At 36.5% G+C, this 24873-nt stretch overlaps 2 protein-coding genes and 1 long non-coding RNA gene across 4 annotated transcripts; 2 read left to right on the top strand and 1 right to left on the bottom strand.

Annotated features, from left to right (window-relative positions):
* Positions 1 to 192: 192 nt before the first annotated feature.
* Positions 193 to 2057, top strand: LOC134200424 (uncharacterized). The gene is made up of 2 exons (XR_009975345.1): positions 193 to 561; positions 1479 to 2057. It is a non-coding gene; the product is annotated as an uncharacterized LOC134200424 (long non-coding RNA).
* A 210-nt stretch (positions 2058 to 2267) lies between these two features.
* LOC101737588 (phosphoribosyl pyrophosphate synthase-associated protein 2) lies at positions 2268 to 6647 on the bottom strand. 2 transcript variants are annotated; one of them, XM_038016695.2, is made up of 7 exons: positions 6404 to 6647; positions 6189 to 6302; positions 5858 to 5977; positions 5165 to 5453; positions 3565 to 3734; positions 3075 to 3180; positions 2268 to 2893 (listed from the first exon to the last, which is right to left on the bottom strand). In XM_038016695.2, exons 1-7 carry the CDS (start codon positions 6421 to 6423, stop codon positions 2588 to 2590), a joined length of 1125 nt encoding a protein of 374 aa, XP_037872623.1. In that variant the 5' UTR covers positions 6424 to 6647; the 3' UTR covers positions 2268 to 2587. The 2 variants fall into 2 exon arrangements, with proteins under 2 accessions (XP_037872623.1, XP_037872625.1); XM_038016697.2 differs by having other exon boundaries at positions 6577 to 6647.
* Positions 6648 to 7905: 1258 nt separating this feature from the next.
* LOC101737448 (WD repeat-containing protein 3) lies at positions 7906 to 24830 on the top strand. The gene is made up of 16 exons (XM_038016686.2): positions 7906 to 8217; positions 8882 to 9091; positions 9972 to 10169; positions 10730 to 10903; positions 11561 to 11757; positions 12305 to 12525; positions 14092 to 14212; positions 15608 to 15809; positions 16417 to 16506; positions 16577 to 16714; positions 17168 to 17437; positions 18958 to 19122; positions 20662 to 20727; positions 22172 to 22332; positions 23187 to 23409; positions 24426 to 24830. Exons 1-16 carry the CDS (start codon positions 8047 to 8049, stop codon positions 24588 to 24590), a joined length of 2772 nt encoding a protein of 923 aa, XP_037872614.1. The 5' UTR covers positions 7906 to 8046; the 3' UTR covers positions 24591 to 24830.
* The last annotated feature ends 43 nt before the right edge of the window (positions 24831 to 24873 follow it).

Below are 24873 nucleotides of genomic sequence, written 5' to 3'. Positions count from 1 at the left end.
ATGAAATGAAATTGCATCTCAGTAAAAAGGTGACTTTTGTAATAATCCTGTCGAAGATTTACTTCGATTCGGAGCATGCATTTGCCAAATTAGGAATCTAATCCAACTCATAAATTTCACAATCGAAACTTTGACTTCAAAATAGGCGGTGATGAGCATGTTTTAACTATAGATGCGGTACGACAACCACTACACAGTAGTGCGTACATCAACTAAAGTACAGGAAAATAACAATAGTAACAGCTGTCGCTACACAAAGAGTACACTGAAAATAGCCTTCCCGTTCAATGTAACTTTGATGCCTCGGTTGTCGTCTTTGAATAGTCACGTTCCCGTAACTATGGGCTGCGTAGCAACAGTAATGTATTATCATGTTGACTTTTGTATCGGACACGGAAGGTTATGCAACATTTCCGGATAATGGGCGATATTACAGTGATCGGTCTTTGGCTCTATCCTGTGAAAATGGATTGGGTACTGAGAGGCATCCTTATCCCCAGCCTCCGGGGATTCTGTGTAACAACACAGACTGGCTGTGGCCTGAAGGGACCATTTTTGCAGGTCTACTTGTTTTGCTACTACTGAAGTGGTATCCGGCCGACGCGGATTAAAATATCGGGCCTCGAGGTAGTGCTTACCCTCAGGCCTCAGGGAGCGCCGCCGACTGACAACTACACTATCTCCCGTCATAATGTGGTTAAAGGTGTTCGCATTAAGGTCAGGGTGCAATGGAAGTATCTTGGCCTCAATATAGCCAGTCGTTAGACATATTGCGCATATCTTTAATGACCATGTCCACAGGCGGTCGTGACGGTGGACTGACCAGACAACACGCTGCTTCGGAGCCTATGATAGTTTTATTATTCGTAGTCCGGAGCACAATGTTCTTGTACGTGTCAGTCCCTGCCCGTGAGTGACGAAACTGCTGCAGCGGCTGCAGCTTCGTCATCATGGTTTTTTTTTATTATTGCTTATATGGGTGGACGAGCTCACAGCCCACCAGGTGTTAAGTGGTTACTGAAGCCCATAGACATCTACAACGTAAATGCGCCACTCCCCTTGAGATATATATTCTAAGATCTCAGTATAGTTACAACGGCTGCCCCATCCTTCAAACCGAAACGCATTACTGCTTCACGGCAGAAACAGGTAGGGCGGTGGTACCCACCCGCGCGGACTTACAAGGGGTCCTACCACCAGTAATAAAAAGGTCAGGGCTATTCGAGGTTATCACACCACCACCCGGCGGGGACGCCATCGCCACTCGATGCTGAACACGAGTCGACCTTGGTGTAGAGTTCAGCCTCATCCAAAGTTTCTTGTGGGTGGGTTGTGGGGTGAAAAAGGTTTTAATCGGTTCAACTCCGACATGCCCCGCCTACCGCCCCCAACCTGTAGGCAGGCGGAAGTCCGGCGAATTCCTGCTCACCCAATAACGGGAAATCTTGATAATCAGTTTAATTCATTTAAATTCTCAGGTAAAATAGGCATGTGTGTATCCAGCATCAAGCAATCCAATGTTATAATAAAAATAACAAAATTTTTTAGTAATACTTTTACTTATTATTAAATGTTGGTAATCGTGTCAGAAAATGCTTTTTCTAATTATACAGAAAATTTTAAAAGTATTTTTTTTCATTTTAAAGTAGTATTTGGCTCGAAATATTTTTTATGACAAGATTAAAAATGAATACTGAAAATACATTTATTTTTGAATAAGCGACGGGAGAGGAAGTGACGTTATGTGCTTACCGGAACCCATAATTCTAATAAATCTATCGCCATCACACACGATCGCCACGCCAACGGCTTCAAACCTGAAATTACTGGTTGGCGGCGATTTAAATAGGCAAGATTGTGGTACCTACATATTCGTGAGGGATTATGATTCTCCCTACCACCGGTACTGAAATAGTAAATGCAAAAAGTATTTAACACATATAGAATAATATTTATGAAAATGAATAATGACTTTAACGTAGTAATTTAACAAACAAGACCATAAAAAGTTATATTTGTTGTTTTTACCTACATACATATATTATGTCGGAACATAAGTAGCGTAGTCTCTTCTATGTTCTCTTTATTCAGGCTTACTAATAACCAACAACAAAGTTAATACACAATATTGTTTTTATCTTGTATCATTAAAATTCATTCGCCAAACGTAATATCAATAAACCCAAGTACTCTTGTAGCAAATAATAAAACAACATAATAATTTGGTCCATCGAAACGGTGTCTGGGTGGAGATGCTGATCGCAATATTTGTTACATAACATGAAAATGGTGATTTATTTCTTTAATTACGCACATTCTACATTTTTATCAACTAAATTCACTTTGTAAATGAATAATACACAATAAGGAATTTACATTATCCAAACATTTTCTATCATTTAGCATTATCATTCTAGCAGTTCATATTATGTACAATCGTAGTAAAAATATAATATGTAATAATATTATAACACTGCTTTTTTATTTCCTCTGTCACTATTCCTTACACAGCTTAATTACAATAATGAATACAAAAACTCTAACAAAAAACAGCATAATACTTGTATTACAAGAGAAGATTTCAAAGTTAATCTTCAAGAGTAACGTTTTTGAAGAGATAAGACATAGATTCTTTGTTATGAATGCGCCGGATCGCTTCGCTGATCAGTATCGATATATCGATAGTTTTGATCTTATTGCACTGCATCTTTTGTAGTTCATGAGGCACCGTGTTGGTGACGACAACCTCGTCTATGGGCGAATCCTCAATTAATCGTGGAGCGTCGGACGAGAGCAGGCCGTGGGTGGCCAGTACATATATTTTGTAGGCTCCGCACTCTTTTAATACTTCAGCAGCCGCCACGAACGATTGAACGTCGTCGATCATGTCGTCCTAGAAATAGTGAAGTAGTAAACTATTTTTTTTATGAATTCTTAAACTAGCAACCCTAATTAGGAAGATCCGGTATGGAGATCCGGTGAGAAACTCAACGGGCTAATGTATGGGTTAGAACAAACTAGTATAGTGACAGATGACGATAAGCATTATTTATGAAATACTTAACTCAACTTACCACCATTATAGCAATTCGTCCTCCTACATCTCCTACTACATTTATCGGTGGCTTTTCTTTAGCTGGATGTGCCGGCACTCCCACAGATACATCCATAGTACGCGACCTGAAAGAGATTCGCAGCTGTCGAATTATTTGAAAAGAATATCCCGGTTATATACCGACTGCCATAAATAAACGTATTTTAAGATATCCCAAATAATAAAACTTCTCATGAAATTTAGTTTCCAAAGGATTGTATTGACAGCGCTGTTGTGACAGTTTTAGTTTTAATGTGGAATTATAACAATCCATTAATCACAAAAAATCAAGTCTAATTACGAAATATTTTTTTTTTGATTAGTACAAAACTATTGAATTTTTATTATTATTTTAGAAACAAGAAATCATCTTATACATGAAATTAATTTATATCTTGAGGTGCAAGTGATTATGATCGATTGCAGTTCCGAACATTGGGTGAAAACTAGTTATTTGAAATCTAACATACCTGGGTATACATGGAGGTGAATACCGTCCATCAACCTCATCACTTTCGGCTTCCTTCTGTTCTCCATGTATGACAGCTATAGCTAGTCTCAATCGCTCGGCATATGAAGTAGCTTTCTTTGCAGAGCCAGGATTCCGGGCCACTATAACCGAATTACGGTAATCTGGAATCTTTAATGTTAATATTTAGTTTTTTTTTCATTACCTAGTATAAAGTAAGGTATGCTTTCTTATAACAAATATGCATTATGTTTGCATTTATATCAGTTTAAGTCCATGTTCGTTGGAAGAACAGAAATTGCTTTTATATATTAAAACATTTGTCCTTGGATCCTTCCATTATGGCATGTTAAAATCAAGGCTCAATAAATTTTTTTCTTTCTTTTAATTGTGAAAGAAGGACTCCAGAGTGTAAAACATTCTCACAATGCGTGCAGTATCTAGGATAACTGCTTTCTGTATTAGGCCGTTAACCCAACTGGATAACGAAAGTTTCTTAAGATGCTGATCGAAACTTTTCACTATCAAGCCGTGTACCGACACAACTATTGGAACAATGATGGTTGAATCAACGTGCCACATGGCGGTAGTCTCGTGGGCCAGGTCTAAATATTTTATTAATTTGTCCTTTTCTGCCTTCACGAGGTTCTCGTCATGAGGAATAGTGATATCAACCAACAATGCTCGACGTGCAGATCGGTCTATTATTACAATATGTATCAGGCTTATTGGCAACAATATACCACCTACCTGTGATGATAGATCAGTCCTAGTAGGGCGTAACATGACCATTATCAAGAACTGGTTGAGGTTCGTATTGGTAATAAGGTACAGCAGAATCAAGAATTATTAACTACATTAATTATTTATTATATTATTAACAACATAAATATGCACCTTAAGAATTAGATTGTGTGTGCAGTTGTAGAAGAATTAACATATAGAGTTTTTAATAATATTTTTAAATATTTAGTTTTTTTGCACTGAAAGTGATCTTAGTTTAGATTTAAATTCAAAAATTCATTCCAAACATGATACTCTTTCTTTGTCGTCACACCTCTCATCACATCACACCTTGCACCTTGAATAAATAATTGTACTAAGCAAATGTTTATAAAAATAAGTCATAGTTATGGCACCACTTGATTCGATTCGTAGATAAACATTTCCCCCTCTAAAATATAAAAGTTTTATAGTGACCACTACCGCTTGATGTGACATCTGGTCACCATCCTCGCCAAACCCGTCGCTTGCGACGAAGGGCTCAGTGAGTAAAATGAAAAGTTTTAATTTTATTATTTTTTATTTATAAACATTAAATTTTTAGATTTAGATTAATTTGAAAAGTGCACACATCAATAACAAATGACAATAAAATAATTTTGTTACTTTGATCTAATAGCCTACCTAAATATATCCTAATGAGGATCATCAATACATACATATATGTTGAGCCCTTTCAAAGTAATATTATTACCTAATTACTAAATTTTAACTAAAAATTATAAAAATATTGCTAAAATTAATGAATATACTTGTTTTTTATAAGTACAGAATGCCGTAATCTATTATAATAAACATTATTTTATTAATACACTTACACTTTCTTGTATATACTGAAGTAAGAATGGTGATGCTCTTAAATTATCAACAGGGCAGTCAAAAAATCCTTGTATTTCCTTTTGGTGTAAATCCATAGTGATAATGTGTGAAAGACCTGATTTACACATCATTTGGGCTAAAAGTTTAGAAACTATACATCCTCGTTTCCGCATTTTGCATTGTTTACTGTATGGTAAGTATGGAATTACACCAACAATTGAACTGGCAGAGGAAGTCTTACAAGCGTAGGCCATTATAAGCAATTCCATTATGTTGTTGTTCACATCTCTGTAAAAACGTTGTTAAAATATGATTAAAAGTTCTTTTAAAATGAAATACTTAAATATTATGATAAACTTATTAACAATGCTGTTGAGGATACTGGTATTGTTACTGTTAGCAGGGACTTAAATATTACAATGTATTATTAATGGTTTCATTGTTAAGCAAACGTTCATTAACAATGAAAGACTTCATTGTTTAAATTTGTTTATCATACATGCAAAGAGGGTTCATATCAAGCCCAGCATATTATAGTAAAACTATAGGCCAAATCAAATCACAAGAAGAATAAATATCGTGCCAAGCTATCTTGTAAAATATGAGCAAGAATGAAATAAGTTTGTGCCACATCAGTATAAAAACAGGATAAATAACAGCTTTCAACTGAGATAATTTAAACCATAACTCACTTAGTTCCAGTCTGTATGATATAAATATTCTTGCCACGAATTGAATCAGCAATTTCCACAATGGTCTCTCTGTTAGTCTTGTGGTATACTGAACAACCTCCTTTACGCACACCTAGGCGGCTTTAAAATTAAATTAATCAAAATGTGTATAAATGGATATGTAACAAATCAAATTTTTTCCCCTTAAATGGAATGAATTTCAGATTAAATGCGGCCAACGGCTTATTAGAATCACTAATTTAACTGTACTTACTTTTACTTCTTAACTCAATTTATAACCTGTGATTTTTTTTGATTTTTATGGTCAAAAGACGTAGTCTTAATGACTTACTTGGCAATCAAATCAGCTAATTCAGGATGTGAGTTTCCACTCAAAATAACAATGTCCGACGTGGAGTTCCCGTCCATATTGCAATTTTGAGATCTATTCGATAAACCCACCAACCTGAAACAGTAACATTTTAAGTGACATTGGTCCGCAATTAGAGAACAATATACATCCTCTCAGGATAGCGTCATGTTGGGTCAACAAGAAAAATAATAAACCTGGTTTTGTTGAGTAACATAATAACCTGAAGCCAACTATATCCAGAAGGTTTTTTAATGATAATATTTGTGAATGTCGAAAATAATTTATTTAGAAGACAATTAAACGTCTACGCAGTTAGGTACTTGATCTGAAAAAACCAGAGAAAATACTTCATTCACATCAAACTCACATATTTCACCGAATATCATCAGAGGGGGAACTACTGTGTGACATTTAGAAAAAAAGATGGAATCCATAGATATATTTTTTTTGTACAATTTTTCCTTGTTAGGGAAGGCATGGGAATCTGAGCCCATACAGCCTTGTCTGCTCTATGAATCCATAGATAATACATTTTGTTATCCTCTTTTTCTAAGTATGGTAATGGGCTTCATGTCAAAAATACATTTCCATCAAAACATTAAATTAAACACATACACACAATTTAATCCAAAATACCTTATTTCGTCAGCTGTACCTTCGCCTAATACCGGTCACTCACATTCGCACGAATACGCAAACTCACAAGTGTAGGACGACATTTGCAAATGACTATGCAAAGTTTTCGCTGCATTCGCGGCTATCCAAGCTCTGTCGGTTTTTAAACAGACATCAAAGCGCACGAACCGCGATCCTTCGCGTAGTCTCCCACACATTCGTGTGACCAGTTGCGCCCACGATTGCGAAGGCAACGGACGTTTCGCTATTTTCATAGATCGTGACGTCTACTGTGTAGCGTATCTTCATCAAAAGAAATCCCATAAAACAGCATGTCTGTTAATGATGTCTGGGAAAGAATTCAAAACTCTTTTTCTCTTCAATATTCTATTGACGAATTAAAAAGGAGGAGAAATTCGTGAGATATTCGTAAACAAGTGTAGCAGAAAGCGCAAACGGGTTCGCAAATTGAATACCGAACTCATTTGCACAGCCGCTAAGTTTGCGAATGAATGTCTGACGGCCCTTCACATGCGCGCGAACATTCCTACAATGTACGAATGTTTGCGCGCGTGTGAGTGGCCGGCATAACGTTTGTGTTCCAGCTGGTACAGAACCGTTAGAGGTGAAAAGATCAATATGAAACAACAATGAAACTAGACACTCGGCCACTTCAGGGATACAGTTGACCGATGAAGCCGTTAGGGAAAATGAGTCCAATTCAGCCATCATTGTTGGTAGTCCGTCAGAGCATCCAGGTGGTGAGATAAGAGGCTTCTTGAGCTATTTCAGTCATTTATGTTTAAGAAAAGACGCAGAAAGAAGTAAATACATCATCATCATCAGCCTTTATCTGCACACTGCTGGACATAGGCCTTCCCCAATGCCTTCCACAGAATGCGGTCCTCCGCCTTCCACATCCAACGACTTCCCGCCGGCGCCGTGCGCACTAAGTCGTCGGTCCACCTGGTTAAATACATGATCCTCACAAAATTCTGAAAGTATTCACAGATAACTAAATACAAATAAAGAATTGGAAACTTTAACTGTCATTATATCTTGCTGTCAATTGTCAAATGTCAAGTGAGAATGTTTTTATTATATAGGTCTATGGTTTTTATGAATGAAAAGTTGAAGTTGACTTCAATTTTATTGGTTTTGGTGCTTAGAAAATTGAGGTTAGTGAGGTGATGATACCTAAACAAAATAAAAAGTGTCAAGCATGGGTCTAACTAAACAATATCTGCGGTACGCCCCGACCGGCTCTTTTAATATTATTGCAAGTGCAGACTGTAATAGCACACATGTAACATTGAATGGTATTAGTGGTAGATACATCGCTGTTGGAGCATGTGAACATGTTATTATTTGGGACATGAAACTTGGTGAAAAGGTAAGATATATGTAAATACCCTTTATCCGGGGCCTGTTATTTATGTATTTATCAATGTTTTATATCGCTTCATTCACGGTTATCTTATATTTGAATTAAAGGTATAATTTTTAGTGAAGCAAAATTTACATTGAAACTAACTCCTGTATAAATGTTATTTAATTTCACCTCAAAATTACTGGTTAAATATATTTTATGCAAATCACTTCAATTCATATACCCTTCTGTAATATTTTGCATAGTCTCATTTAAAACTTCAAATAGAACGATGTTGAACTAAAGATATGCATTTCATGTATTAAAAATATAAACAGGATCCAATGAACCAAATTAAAATGTTAAAATATACAAAATTGACAAGTTTCATTCATAGTAATCATGTAAATCTCTAGTTATAACATTATAATTAAATTATCACCTATTGTGAGATGAATGATTAGTTGAAAGCTTATTAATTAAACCTTTACTTGAGTTATTCAGAGATTAAAATATATAAAAGGAAAAGTAGAAATTTTATGTATTCATAATTCAATGGCAATTTTTTTTCTTGATTTCACCAAGGATATAAATTCTTTAACTCAGTTCTGTTGAGCACTGCTTTAATTTTGTGTATACCGCGTATAGTATTTGATAAAAAAATAATACTTAACCAATTTATTCATAGGCACAAGTGTTGCCTGGAGAGAATGTAGTTGTAACACAACTTGCCGCAAGTCCTACTGGAAACCACATGGCCGTTGGTTTGTTTGATGGAAATATTAATGTATTTGAACTCACCAACAATGAAGTAGTTTGTGTATTTGCTGGACACAAATCTGCTATTACTTGCTTGCAGTTTGATGACCAAGGACACCGTTTGGTATCTGGATCAAAGGTAGGTTTGTGTGAATTCTATTTTGAAGGTTTAAACCCATGTTATATAGTGCAAACGAGAGTTCAAGCTCAGATTTCAAGTTGAGCATTCAAGTTATGATGTGTATAATAACCAATCAATACCAAAAGAGTCATAAATTGATGTAGCATCATTTTTTTTCTGATAGTCTATAGAAATGTCAAACTAAAAAACAAATTTATAGTTAAAAAATGGTTTTAAAATCTTTATTTAAATTAACAGTATAATTTATTTTTTATTTTTTATTTATTGATTAGATGGGTGGACGAGCTCACAGCCCACCCGGTGTTAAGTGGTTACTGGAGCCCATGGATATCTACAACGTAAATGCGCCACCCACCTAGTCTCAATGATGATGTTTTTATAAAAACAATCCTGCAATCCTAAAAAAAAATGTTGTTTATAAGGGTAAGAGTTAAAATGTAACAGGGATTACAGAGGTGCACTGGGAGGGAACATTAATTACATCTTACTGCTTATTTGTGCCTATCAAAATGAAAAAGGCTTTGAAATCAATATTTTTGATAGTAATTCATTGAATCTATTTACAATCTAACCAAAGTTAGTAAATGCTATAGGTAGTAATAAAACACTTTAATTTTATTAAATTTAGTAACATTGTTACCACAAGAATAACTGACCACCATTTATCTACTAGCAAAACCAATTAAAAGTTACCACTAAGCATGCGCATAAAAATATGAAGACATCATACTGCCCAATCTTAATTATAAAAAAAGTCTTTGTTGGAAATAGATTTAGTACTACTGTAACAAGTAATTGATTTAAAAATGTCATAGATTGTTTAAGTATTAGAAGAAACCAGTGAGTAACTACACATTACTTATCTGTTATCTTTAAGGACACAGAAGTAATTCTTTGGGATGTGATATCAGAAACAGGTAAAGTAAGGTTCAGTGGCCACAAAGGTGTTATCACAAGTGTGTCATTTATAAATGGAAAAAACTGCATTGTGACTTCATCAAAAGACACATTTGTCAAGTTTTGGGATATTGAGACTAAACATTGCTTCAAGACACTTGGAGGGCATCAGATGGAGGTATGTGCAGTTTTGGAATAAAGTTATAAGCTTATGTTAATAACCATAACTGAGTAGGAATTACAGCTATTTCAACAGATTCTGCAGATGGGCTGCTATCTAGAGGTGTGAGAGTCGTTATATTCAAACTAATATAATTGAGATTCCATCCTCATGTCTTAAGGTGTCATGTAGGTTAAGGGTATTGTTCCATTATTGAGTTAGTATTAATCGGGTGGAATGTGGCATATTCATGATGTATTATCCTTTACACTAAAAATATTTTTCAGTCCTCGATAGGATGATTGTCTTTTATATAATGTGTGAGACAATGAGACTTTGATACCCTAATGTGTAATATAGTGTTATTAAAGTCAGTGGACAATGATAATTTAATTGCAAACAAATATAAAAAAGAGCTTTGGTAAATGTAATAAATTATTTTTAAAGTTTTGTAATATTTCTACTTCTTATTATTATTATAATAATAAAATAATGTGAAGCAGTTGTAAATCAGCAATACTGAATATATCCAAAAAATATTGATCTATTTGACACACACAGCCTTGATTAAATTTCAGGTGTGGGCTGCAGTGCTCTTAAAAGAGGAGAGGTACTTAGTAACAGGAAGTATGGACCAAGAGCTTAGAGTATGGAAATTAAACTGGACTGAGGATGTAAAAGACGAGGATAAACTAAAACATCAACTTGAAATAGTCAAACTAGAAGAAACTGACGAAATCGAAGAGAGCTCTGTAAGTGTCAGAATTTTGAATCTTTATCTGTTGGTATTGTTACGTGCTGAGGTTTGCGATAAATAAAATTCCACCGAAGTATAAATTAAAACTGCATTTATCACTTAGACAGAGAACACTTTAAAATTTTCAATTCGCTTCTTCCCCTTTGCTTCAGATGATCTGTTCGCTTTTTCACTTCGAGTAGTTCCGATTACTAACTGACTGTGTGCTATCTCTGCAACGCTTTTATAGCCGATACGACATCCCTAGAATTATCGAGAATATTCCACACAAGTCGAGTATTGTGTTTCCGCTATCTGACAATAGATGGTGTTGTACTTCTCGAGCGTTCTAGATGATCTACTAGATCCTTCGATATTCGTTCGACTATTCGGCGATAGGATGGCGTTACCCTTACCGGCGTAAGAGTATTAAAGTTGAACTGTGCAATGTAATTACTCATCACCAGGACAAATGTAAAATGCTATAGTACTGAAATAAAAAAGTGGTAGCTGTTCGAATCATCTATTTCTGCTTTCAATTGCTTCTTTTTTTCTGACTGTATGGGACTCTGGAATATGAGAGGTTAACAAAAATATCTGTCATACAAAAAATAATTTTTGTGTTGTAAGAATGACCTTTAAAAATATATATTTGTTTTAAATATAATTTTAGGTTTTACAATGTCATCAAGTTGGAACATTAGTAAGAGGTGGTAAAGGAAGAGTTGTGGGTATTGCAACGGACCCAGGGCAGACTGTATTAGCCTGTTATGGAACCGATTCCCTTCTCGAACTTTTTGCTTTCTGCTCAGATGAACAGGCTAAAATGAGAATGGATAAACGAATAAAGAAGCGACGAAAAAAATTAGCGTACGTATGTGTAGGTTTTTACCGGTGGTAGATTGTGGACCTACAAAGATCAAGATCAGACTCAAGTCCATATTTCTGCTGAGAAGTAATTAAGAATTGTGGCTTGTATGTATTTATGATAACATACTGCATTTGGGACTACGACTTCATATCTCAGGTGATGCGTTGCTACTTTGTTTTATTGCCTAATGATGAGTGAGCCATTGCCTTGGTGAATAATGTTCTGATGGCGACTGGTACTATCTTAAAATCTAGATGATCAGATCATCAAAAATAACTCCGCAGAGTGTACCTCCCATGGAACATATTACTTGAATATCACTTCTACGAATTATTTGAGTTTATTTATTGTATCCTAACACCAAGCGGAATGTGAGACATTGACAATAAAATAAACCCAATTTTATATAACTAAATGAAAAAGTTTTTTTCTAGGTAGTTTTATTAAATACATATGATAAAATTTACTATATATAAATCAGCTCTATTAACATACAGAAATAAGGTTTTTGTTAGGTGCACTCTTAATGGAAGTTTTTGTTTTTAGTAAACTTAAAGAAACTGGTGAAGTGGACCCGGAAATTACAGAGATACCCCAAATATTAACACTATCAGATGAAGTGAGAAGGCTGACTTCAGTTAAGGTGAATTCCAAGTTAAAGTCTGCAACATTGTTACTGGGTACCACAGGGGAGGTGCGTGTTGGTATTACACTGGCTAACAATACAGTTGAACTGCATAGTTTGAAACTAGAAGATGGAGATGAAGGTAAATATTAATAAAGTAGTTTATCAGTAATATGTGGAACCTGTAAATTTACGTTCAGGTACTTTCTTTGACTGAATTTTCTGTATGTTATATATTGTGAATTGACTTGGTTGTGATTGATTCAATATTTTTGTGAATTTAAAATTATAATCGATATTATAACATGTACAATACGACCGACGTAACTTGGCGAGTCTGAATAACCGCAGGTGAACTTTCGCGCATGTACACTCGTAAAAAAAAGTGTTATTAGCTTTCATTTTTTTAAATCAAAATACGAATTAATATTTCCATATACAGGGATCAAGTACAAATAAAATGAATATCAAAACACTATGAGACAGAAAGCGATAAAAATAACATAATAAATTAAAGAGAGATAATAAAAGAATAATAAATTAAGACAGAAAGCTGTAAAAATAACGTAATTAAATTAATTCGAAAGTAAGCCCGAACACTGCCTTCAGTTGCGATCCGCTGTACTGTGCGTTGCGATACACCAGTTGCGTTAGCAACTCTAAATAAAACTGTCAAAATCTTTTACGCCTTCTTCTTTTTCTTTTTTAAAAAAAAAAACAAAAATTATGTTTGTGGGCCGACGATTTAAAACACTATTATGCTTTGGTGGCATCTTTGTTAACGAATAGTATAAATGCCAAGGGACACTTAATACTAAAATAAATTTAAACACAAACAAACTTAAAACTAAACAAAAAACTGAGCACTAAACATAAACAGTATATTAATAACAAATCAATGAAAACTTTTGTAGCCGCCCGTACTCAAGACAGAGATAGCGACACGAACACGACACTAATGCTAGCGTGTGAGTGAGACACATTACCGCGTACCGAGAATTACCGAATTTATACGTTGTCAAGAAAAGGGATGTCCAATATGCGTGTTTGAGCATGTTATTTAATCGATTTTTTTTCAAATTGATTAAAACTTAAATAATTTTTTTTATTTATATTCCATTTTATAGGAGGTTTAAAATATTCACAAACAGGCCCTATTGTAGTAGTTGTTTATAAATAACTGATATTCAACTAAATCATGTCTTTCAACCAAGAAAATAAAGTGTTATTAGTTTTTTTTTTAATTAAAGATGAGGTCTCGTTTACTAACGACAACATTCAATAAGTTTTTAAATCTATTTCGTTCAGTATCTCATAAAAACAACAATCAATAAATTCTAAATCGATAAAAATCGATTGCAATATTTGATTGAATAAAGGGACGATTGTGCTTACACAGAGTCAATCCCTAGCCTAGACCTCCGCCCCGCGCACGTCGGTCATGCCACCATTTGGTTCCTAAAAACGTTTGTGCGCAGCCTTCTGCGCGAAGTTCGGACTCGCCAAGATACATCGGTCGTATTATACCTATATGCCTATGGATGCAAATGTTTTTTTTTTATCATTCCTGATCCTTGGTATCACAAAGCCCCAGCTACTCACAGACCGGATAATTTCTATTGAAAATGATAACCTACATTCAATCAAATCATTTTTAATGCCTACATGTATGAATGAACATATGAATAAGAAACCTTTTTTTTTATAGTGCGGTGCTTAAAACAAATAACTCAGCCTGGTCATCAAAAGGACCCCAGATGTGTAGTGATCAGTTCAGATAACTTAGCAATACTGTCTGCATCAGCAGATTCCATCAAACTCTGGAATAGGTGCGTATTATTTACTAGGAAAAAAATATTAACAAATTACTATTGGTTTGAATCTGAAGATAATCCATGAAGACATAATATTTATATAATAGAAACAGTGTACTTAGTGCGACTTTTTTAACGTTATCGATAGCGTAAAAGTTAACTCAAATTTGTATGCAGTTGGAACGTTTACCTACGTTTGCGGCTAGGGGCGCTGTTCCAACTGCTTATAAATTTAAGTTAACTTTTACGCTATCGATAACGTTAAAAAAGTCGCACTAAGCACACTGATGAATTTAGTAACTCAGTAACGGTAAACGGTTATCAGAGTCTATAGAAACAGAAACTGAACTTGAAATTGCAATTATTTTTAATTGCTTTTGTAGACAGACGAGCGTACGTCTCACCTGGTGGTAAGTAGTTGTGGCGCTCATGGGAACCAGCAATATTTGGTGCGCCAGCTACTGCCATAAAATAACTCTCAATTCCTTCTCCGAATCTAAATGAACTTTCGCGGCAGAATGGAAGCACTCGGCCATACTTCGGGCGACTTACGATATGCTCAACTTCTAGTATTTAAGATAGCTTTTGATGAATGTTATTGTTTCCTCAATCTCCTTCCTGATTTTGGATGGTTTGTGACTAATACCGCTTAAATTATGAAATACCATCAAACGTTTTTTAATCTGAAAGAAAAATGTTATATATCGCGCGTCTTGTAGCTAGTGAGTCTTGTTGAGAATTGAATGTGGATGTGTTTTTACTCGGCAAGGAGTTAGTGCCGTTCCGCCGGTTCGCCGTCCGTCCGTCTTTACCGACTTCACAAGAGAGGAGTAGATGCGTAAACAATAGCATTTAGGAGCTAGAGAACTTCGAGCATTGTTATCGTTCAGCGGTGTGAGAACACCATGTTAATCATTTTGGTCTATACAGTCCGTCTTCGTGACAGTTCGTCGACCCGCGAAACGGGATACATTCATAATTTTTTTTAAAGTATTTTTTGACCTGGTAACTAAGACCTTTAGGTCAAGTCTTATTTGAATTTTAATGAATTTTTTTTTATGAAAAATGATATGAAATAAAATGAAGTTGATTAATATGAAACATGGTATGAAATGGAATGAAATGAAATGAGATGAGATGAAATGAGATGAAATATAATCTCAGTAAAAATGTGGTCATTTACTGAGACTTTTTGGAGGATTCCGAGAAGTTACATTCAGCGACTTTGTTTCATTTTCACACGTTTGTGCACTTTCACAGATTCTAAACAGCAAATAAACCACAGTTATTACACATTTAAACCCGAAGAAACACTAAAATAGCCAAAATAAAATAAATCACACAACTTCACTCCTCGCGTTCCCGTCAAAAAGTCCGATACATTCATAATATTGGAATCGTTATCTGTAGATCTAGTCAGACGTGCATCCGTACGATGGAGGTGCCGTGCGGGCGGCCGCTGTGCGCCGCGCTGGCCCCGGGTGACCGCCACGCGCTGGTGGGGTGTGCGGGGGGGGCGCTGCTGGTGCTGGACGTGGCGGCCGGACGACTCCTCGAGACCATACCCGCGCACACGGACAACTGCACCGCCCTAGGACTCACTCCGGATCTGGTGACGAACTAGCTTTATTATTGCACGTTGTACTCTTTAGGGGTTCTTGTAAAACACTTTACTAACCAATGGGCTGTGGCTTATCCATTTCGACAAAGCGGCTAGACACGAGAACCCTCTCATCGTGGCCGCCGGTAACTACATAGCCGATCGACGTCGCCCAACACACGTCATCTCGGATCCTCCCGATCCACTAGCGGTGCTCTTAGGTACCCCACCCCAAGCATCGGTCATCGTTTTCGTCGAACCCGTCGCTTGCGACGAAGGGCTCGGCGAGTAAATTAACCCACAGACGCAGCCCACGGGGTTTCTCGCCGGATCTTCTCAGTGGATCGCGTTTCCGATCCGGTGGTAGATTCTGCGAAGCACGACTCTTGCTAGGGTTCGTGTTAGCTACATCATCAGGTTTGAGCCCCGTGAGCTCACCTACTATACCAGTGACGCTGATATGGTCTCTCTAGACCATCAGCTTAGGTAGGAAAGAAAAAGGGCCGTGGCTCACATTACAAAAATTCGAAAAAACTTAAATATATTAGATTACTGGCCTAAGTCGAACAGAAAATGAAAAATCGCTAAATAATATGAACTCTTTATCGTTGTGTTACAGAGAGGCTGCTACACGGGTGGAGCCGACAAAACTGTAAAGCTATGGCAGTTCGAATTAATAAATGATCCAATAGTCGAAGCCAAAGGAAAGGTATTAAAAAAAGACCAATATTTTTATGAAATACAATACACTAAATGCTTACTTTGGTTAATTTTTTTAGGTTTTATCATTACTTCATACTAGAACACTGAAATTGGAAGAGCAAGTGTCAGCTGTAAAAATCAGTCCCAACAACAAATTCATCGCGGTCGCCTTATTAGACTGTACTGTTAAAATATTTTTCCTTGATACATTTAAGGTAAGTTCTCATTTACGTTTCTTCTTTACGCATAAACTAAAATATTGATGATAATTTATAATTAATTATAACTTAATTACCACTTACCATCGTGTGTGTCGTATGTAATGGCCATGTTTATAAGGGCACAAAAAAAATATTGAAATGTCCTCTGGTTTTAAGCATTTAATTCACCAGATGCCCGTTGACATTTCAACATGAGTTGTACTAATATTTGATTTGAACAAACAGAAGAACATCAATTTTTTTTTCCTACCTAAGCTGAGAGCCTTGAGAGGCTATTCCAGCGTAACCTTAACTAGTAGGTGAGCTCACGGGGCTCAAACCTGACTACGTTGCTAACACGAACCCTAGCAAGAGGCGTGCTTCGCAGAATCTACTACCGGAAGAAGAACATCGCCAGCACGTGTCGGCAAGGAAAATAGGTTTTAAAAAAAAGTTTTTTTTTTTCAGTTCTACCTTTCTCTTTACGGGCACAAGCTGCCAGTGCTCTGTCTGGACATAAGCTACGACTCGAACCTCATAGCTACGGGCTCGGCGGACCGCAACGTCAAGACGTGGGGCATGGACTTCGGCGACTGTCACAAGTCGATATTCGCGCACAACGATTCCATAACCGCGCTGCAGTTCGTGCCCAACACGCACTACTTCTTCACGGGCTCGAAGGACGGGAAGATCAAGCAGTGGGACGCCGACACCTCCGAGAATATCATCACGCTGAATGTGAGTCGTGCCGGTTTGTCAGTATCATCTATCTCAGGCAAATATTTTGATAGTGGGGCCACATTGCAGATGAAAATTTGACTTCGGGCCAAACAGTTTTTTTCTAATTTTATATTGTGCGACTATTATACATACTGTAATTGTTCAATTATCATAACTATATTTTCGAATAGGAGGCGCTGAAAAGAGTGGTTGTCCGGGAGAAAATTTTGGCTGCCACCGGCCCTGATAATATGTATCAGTATTGCTTAATATTTTATCAAAAAAAATTTATGCACCAATTTATGTTAGACAAAAACTAATATATGTGTTTTTAATAATAATATATACAATGCTTCACGGGCCAAACAAAATTCTACCGCGGGCCGCCATTTGCCCAGGCCTGATCTATCTGTACTATCAAATGTTTTCGATGCTGAGTTTTGTTCTACTAGTTCTTAGATGTGTATATTTTTTTTGCCACCCACCTTGAGATATAAGTTCTAAGGTCTCAAGTATTACAACGGATGCCCCACCCTTCAAACCGAAACGCTTTACTGCTTTACGGCAGAAATAGGCAGGGCGGTGGTACCTACCCGTGCGGACTCACAAGATGTCCTACCACCAGTAAAAGAATGCGACCTCTTGTTAATATTATTATCGCGGAAGTAATATCTTTAGCTGTTTTCTTATTTAACTCCCTAATTGATGGTAACTGCAATACCACACAGATGTTGGTATTCTACGTATTACTGTTATACTCTACTGGTGGTAGGACGTCTTGCGAGCTCATTAAGGGTGATGCCCTTTATATCGTTACAAGTGTAAACTCAATCATACATCATAAAGTAGATCAAATAACAGAGAACTCATATCTCCAAGTTGGTGGCGGCATTTACGTTGTAGATGTCTATGGGCTCCGGTGACCAATTAACACTAAGTGAGCCGTGAGATCGTCCACCCAACTAAGAGCTAAATAAATAAACCATTGTCACATATATACATACATACAGGAAATCCTTGTAGTAATACACATGTAGGTAGGCCTCCTATAAGATAGACCGTCGACCTATTGAGGTTCGCGGGAATCCGTTGGGTTTAGGCAGCGTAGAACTGACCTTTGTGGGAGGCTTGGGGGGAGCTTATGTCCAGCAGTGGATGTCTGTGGGCTGATAGAATAGAATATACACAATATCTATGTATATAAAAATGAATTGCTGTTCGTTAGTCTCGATAAAACTCGAGAACGGCTGAACCGATTTGGCTAATTTTGGTCTTAAATTATTTGTGAAAGTCCAGAGAAGGGTTAAAAGGTAGATAAATATGAAAATGCTCGGAATTAAATAAAAATAACAATTTTGTTTTTACTTTGATGTGTCCCCCATCGGACGGGGATTCCTATTGTTTGTTTTAAGTTTATTTTATACAAAAGTTTAGGTCTTTTATTTATCGATTGAGGCACTACGAAGTCTGCCGGGTTAGCTAGTGAGTGATACAAATATCGTAGCTGTTGTTTAGAGTGGTGTTGTGTGTGTGCGCAGGGCCACGCGGGCGCGTGCCACGGCGTGTGCGTGGGCGCGGGCGGGCTGCACGCGGCGTCGTGCGGCGCGGACGGCGCCGTGCGGCTGTGGGCGCGCACGGACGAGCCGCTCGTGCTCGGCGACACCGACGAGCGCGACGAGGGACTCGCCACCGGAGAACAACATGTACGACTGCCTTTTTTTTAAGTGAAACTTCTTTTTTCTCCTACCTAAGCCGAAAGTTCGGTTTTCCTCCCGCTGTACAGGGAAGAAAGTCTAACTTTTCCTCCCTAGGTATTGGCAAGTGCGCATGCGCGTTAGTGTCTACATCTACTCTCACGCACTTAAAATTCTCCTCCATTGTGCTCGGGTAATTTATAATATTGTGTTTAGTGTAAAAGTGAAATAAACAAAAGGCAATAAATTTTAATAGTGAAGTATTAAACAAAGATGAGTTCATCAGGCAGTTCTTATTCAATTAGTAGTAGTTTATTTAAAAATTAAAAAACAGATTTCCTCCCGCGCGTAAAATTGCAAAAACACGGTGCACAATGTACTATAGGATCGTTGTGATTTCGAACTCGATGAAACGAAAAAATAAGTCCATAGAGACACAAACACATAAATGTATAGGATTCAGCCATAGAGAGAATGAGATAGAACACATTAGACGTTCTCAGTGTAGGGTTTTTTAATACAGTGTTTTTTAATCTATGAGATTTTTTAATACTAACGTGTGTTTGAAACCTCTTGTACTGAGTGTTAATTTAGGTTTATACGTGAAGTTAAAATATCAATTCACAGAGGGCGCTACCTCACTATATAAGATGATTTACAATTATTTACTAATGACAAAATTTTACTTAAATTTAGACATTTAGGATAACGGTATTTTAATTTTTGAAGGTTTTCACTTCTACCACGTGTGAATTGCACACATGTATTTTTTTTTTCCTACCTAATCGCTGGTAACCTAAGAGGCTATTCCAGCTACGCCCTGATGGGTAAGTGGGCTCACGGGCTCAACCTGAGAGAAGAGCAGTGCTTCACTATTCCTACCACCGGATCGGAATCGCTACCCACTGAGAAGGTTTTTTGATTTGGTAGGCAGCGGCTTGGCTCTGCCACTGGCATTGCTAAAGTCCATGGGCGACGGTAACCACTCACCATCAGGTGGGCCATGCGCTCGTCTGCCCACACGGGCAATAAAGAAAAAACTCTCGTAGTTACCATGTAGGCATGTACTGGGTAGGTGAGCTCACGGGCTCAACCTGAGGGAATTTGCTAATACTAGCCCTAGCAAGTGCAGTGCTTTGTAGAATCTATTATTGGATCGGAATTGTGATCCACTGAGAAAAACCAGCGAGAAACTCAGTGAGCTGTGTCTATGGATTAAACAAACTATAAGATCCAATAACATCCAAGACTTTAAAGTACAAGTTAGCCTGAAGTCTGATCTCTGAAGATATATTAATTTCAAATTGTCGATGTTTATAAATTAAATGAAGACAAATACCACACTAAGCTGAACGGCCCATTGAAAAGATTTTTTTACTCTCGTAGTTACCATAATTAATATACTGTATCGAGGGGTGAAAGGTTATAACTCTTTAAATAAAAAAAATACCCTAAAGCGTGAAATTAATAACCATAATCTTTAAATTAATGGAATAGCATAAATAATAATATGTTTTGCTTAACGACTCTTGTATTGTTTCATTACAGGCACCCGTACCTGGTTTACCGGGTCTTCAAATGCCAACTAAGAAAACTATAGGCGCAGAGAAAGCTGTAAGTAATTTGTATTAATAAATTACACCCGTTACTAATAATCGTTATTAATACATTACACTAACAAAAATGCAAGTTCTTTGATTGCGGAGAGGTATTATTGTTACGCGCTGGGGTTCGGGATAAATAAAATTCCACCAAAGTACGACTAAAAACTGTATTCAATACTTAAAACACATAGACCACTCAACAAACACTTTAAAACTCTCAATTCGTTTCTTCCGCTTCGCTTCAGCTGATCCGTTCGCGGTTTTGCTTCGAGTAGTTTCGATTACTGACTGACTGCGTGCCATCTCTGCAACGCTTTTATAGTCGAGACGAAATCCATAGAATCGTCGAGAATATACCACAAAAGTCTAGTATTGTGTGTTTTCGCTATCTGACAATAGATGGTGTTGTACTTCTCGAGCGTTCTAGGTGCTACTAGATTCTTCGATATTCGTTCGATTATATTTACCGGCGTACCATTATTTTACCTTTGACGTTCAAAGAAGTTTTTTATCAAGAACATCTTACCTATTTACAAAATTGACGTCTAAAAGAACTAGTGGTCCCCGCACTAGTCGAAATTCGACTATAATTAATTGAAATTATAAGTTTGAATATTCTTATTGGTTCTATTGTCAAAGACTATTTATTATACTTCTATAAATAATCACAGATTCGCCAAGACTACACTATAGACAAATAATATTAAAGACAAACAATATTAATTTTTTTTTTTTTTTATGAGATTTTATGACCTGGTAACTGAGACCTTTAAGTCATGTCTTATTTTAATCTATATTCTTAATTTTATGAAAAATGATGTTATGGAGTGAAATGAAATGAAAATGATTAATTTGAGACATTAATCAACTAGGATGAAATTAAATGAGATGATATGAGATGAAATCTAATCTCAGTAAAATGGTGGTAATTTACTAAGATTTTTCAGTGGACTTTTTGGAGGATCCCGAGAAGTTACGTCCAGCGGCTTTGTTTCATTTTCCCACATTTGTGCACTTTCACAGATATTAAACGGTTAATAAACCACCATTATTACACATTTAAACCCGAAGAAACACTAAATAGACAAAATAAAACAAATCACACAACTTCACTCCTCGCGTTCCCGCCAAAAAGTCCCAATATTAATTTATTCTCAATTTGACCACAGACTAAAGAATAACAAAAGTTTCACAATTGACAGTTTAGAAATAGTATCTTTATACGATGTGTTGTGTCAAATACATAGTAGCGTGTGTAATGTTTTCTTTATTGATTTAATGTATCTTTTATGCATTATCTTAAAAAAATATTAGCGTTGTGCACTTCTTCTCTATATTCTCTATAAGTGTGGAAATTTTCATACTCCTCCTTCCGCGCAATTTTCGTAAAAAAGGGATACAAAGTTTTTGCTTCACATATTAATATATAGATATTGAACTACAATTTCGTTTAGGCGGATTCGATCATGGAATGCTTGTCAGTCGGCGCTGAATACAAGCGCGAGCTATCCGAAGCTCGGGGTCAGTTCGTTCAGCCGCCCCTCCTGATGGCTGCCTTCAACTGCACCACACCCGAGGACTTCTTCGTCGAGACCGTCAAGAGAGTCAGATCAAGGTAACACGATAAACGTATTGCTGTTTCTCCTTCTATATTGATTATAATTGAAGACATGGGTGGATGAAGGAACTAAATACCATTTCTAAGATTTTTTAGTTTTTACATTGAATGAAGGTGGAATGTGCCTATAAACCATATTTGACCTTAAAGCTCCGGGTTTAAAGGCTATTTTTCCCCTACCTACGCCGAAAGTTCGGTTTTCCTCTCGCTGTACAGGGAAGAAAGTGTAAATTTTTCTCCCTGGGTACTGACAAGTGCGCATGCGCGTTAGTGTCTACGTCTGCTCTCACGCAGATAAAAATCCTCCGCTATTGTTGTGCTCGGGTAATTTGCAATATTGTGTTTAGTGTAAAAGTGAAATAAACAAAAGGCAATAAAATTTAAAAGTGAAGTATTAATTACAAAGATGAGTTCATCAAACAGTTCTTATTCAAATAGTAGTAGTTTATTTAAAAAACAGTTAAATTGTTTTAACTTTTGAAAAATTGAAAAAATTGAAATTAAACTATAAAATGAAAAATAAATAATAGTTTAAAAAAAACACTTTTTATTACAATAAAATCATTTTTTTTTACACTATTTTTAATTCAAATTTATTAAAATTTATTTTCTATTTTTTGGTTGGATTTCCTATAAAAGCGTTTTTTTTTAAACTACATAATATTATTTATTGTTGAGTGCTTGAGTTGCTTATCTATAACTAATTTATATGTGTTATCTATGGCTGTAACTGAGAACTAGGCGACCTTCGTTCCAAAGCTGAATGTGTCAGACCGGTGAGGGTGGCAGCGTTCCCCCCCAACCCCCCTCCTTTCAATTTCGTTTATAATATTTATCGTATTGTCGTGTAGTGATTTAGAAGAAGCCCTGCTGCTGATACCGTTCAGCGTGGCGTGCGACATAGTGCGCGTGCTGCCGACGCTGTTGGAGCGCGGCGACCACACGGAGCTGTACTGCAGGGTGGCGCTCTTCCTCCTCAAGATACATCACGCGCCCCTCGTCGCCAACAAGGCTCTGTTAAAGCACATCATACAAATACAAGCGAAGGCCTCAATCAAATTAAACGAATTGAGGGTAATTCCAGTTTATCTATACATATAAATAAAATTGGAGTGTCTGTTTGTAATAGTGAAATAACCGCTTTTTATTACATGTATATGAATACGGTACATAGACCAAAATAACATTTTTTACAATTTTTCTGTTTTTTCCGGCTAATCTCTGGAATGGCTGCACCGATTTTGACTAGACTTTCACTGATAGGTAGCTAATGATATAAGAAGTAACTTAGGCTACTTTTTTTGGACTAGCTTCGCCCCGCGGCGTCACATCGCGAGACTCAGCTATCAATAATAAAATTTAATGTTTCCGAAGCGAAGCGAGGGCGGGTCGCTAGTTTATTTATATATTCAGATGGGACTTTTTGGCGGGAGCGTGAGGAGTGACGTTGTGTGATTTGTTTTATTTTGTCTATTTAGGTGTTCATTCAGGTTTAAATGTGTAATAACGGTGGTTTATTAATTGTTTAGTATCTGTGAAAGTGCACAAATGTGGGAAAATGAAACAAAGCCGCTGAACGTGACTTCTCGGAATCCTCCAAAAAGTCCACTGAAAATGTCTCAGTAAATGACCACAATTTTACTGAGATTATATTTCATCCCATATGATCTCTCATTTCATTTAGTTTTCATTTCATTTTCATTTTTCATTTGATGCCATGTTTCATATTAATCAACTTCATTTATTTCATTTTTCTGGTATGACGAGCCTGCAACAGTGGCCGTACCTTCGCTGATATATATATATATTTTAATGTATGTAAGGAATTGTGTATATATAGGTATGTACGTGTGTGTATGTGTATTTCAATTGATTAGTACACCGCGTGTAATTAGTTTCCAAACGATTCTTTTCCACCTGATGGTTGTCTGGAAGAGATCTCTCTTAGCGATAAGAACGCCAATTGTATTTTTTTTTTTTTGTATTTAATGGTTCGCATTGTTTCTTGTTTTTGGTCTGCAATAAAGAATACTTTCTCTACACAATGAGTGTGGAACGATTAATTTGTAACGTACTATATATTATAACAGGATATGGTCGGATATAACCTACACGCTCTACAATGGATGAAGCGAGACATCGAGGCGGCTGAAAGCGTGCAGTTGTTCAGAGAGGCGACCCAAATGAGAGTCAACAAAGACAAGCGTCGCAGAACCCGGCAAGCCCTCAAGAGGCCCATTGTTACAGTTACGTGATCATAATAATGTAACATAAAAATGGAGTTTTTAATAATTTTAATAAATAAATGAATATACAGTTTTAAGTCCATAGTTGGAAAAGCCCCTAGGGTACCAACGATTAGATAGGAAAACGAAAATAGTCACGTACATAAATGTACATTTATCCTATGTTATCAAAGAAATAGGAAGTTGTAACTATTGTTATTCAATTATAATTAAACATATTAAAAAATAAATGTTTCATTATAAATCAAATAGCGTATTATTTGAATACATATCCGCATCGTTCTCGTTTTAG

Source organism: Bombyx mori, chromosome 17, assembly GCF_030269925.1.
Source record: "Bombyx mori chromosome 17, ASM3026992v2".
NCBI lineage: Eukaryota > Metazoa > Arthropoda > Insecta > Lepidoptera > Bombycidae > Bombyx > Bombyx mori.
This window is presented reverse-complemented; position numbering and strand designations above follow the sequence as displayed.

Excerpts from the sequence above, each read along its gene's own strand:
- LOC101737588 (XM_038016695.2), bottom strand. The coding sequence starts at position 6,423 with ATGTTACTCAACAAAACCAG. Across the intron at positions 5,978-6,188 it reads TTAGCTGATTTGATTGCCAA|CCGCCTAGGTGTGCGTAAAG; the intron begins GTAAGTCATTAA and ends TTAATTTTAAAG. Across the intron at positions 5,454-5,857 it reads ATCATACAGACTGGAACTAA|AGATGTGAACAACAACATAA; the intron begins GTGAGTTATGGT and ends ACGTTTTTACAG.
- LOC101737448 (XM_038016686.2), top strand. The coding sequence starts at position 8,047 with ATGGGTCTAACTAAACAATATCTGCGGTACGCCCCGACCGGCTCTTTT. Across the intron at positions 15,810-16,416 it reads TAGGACTCACTCCGGATCTG|AGAGGCTGCTACACGGGTGG; the intron begins GTGACGAACTAG and ends GTTGTGTTACAG. Across the intron at positions 17,438-18,957 it reads AGAATATCATCACGCTGAAT|GGCCACGCGGGCGCGTGCCA; the intron begins GTGAGTCGTGCC and ends GTGTGTGCGCAG.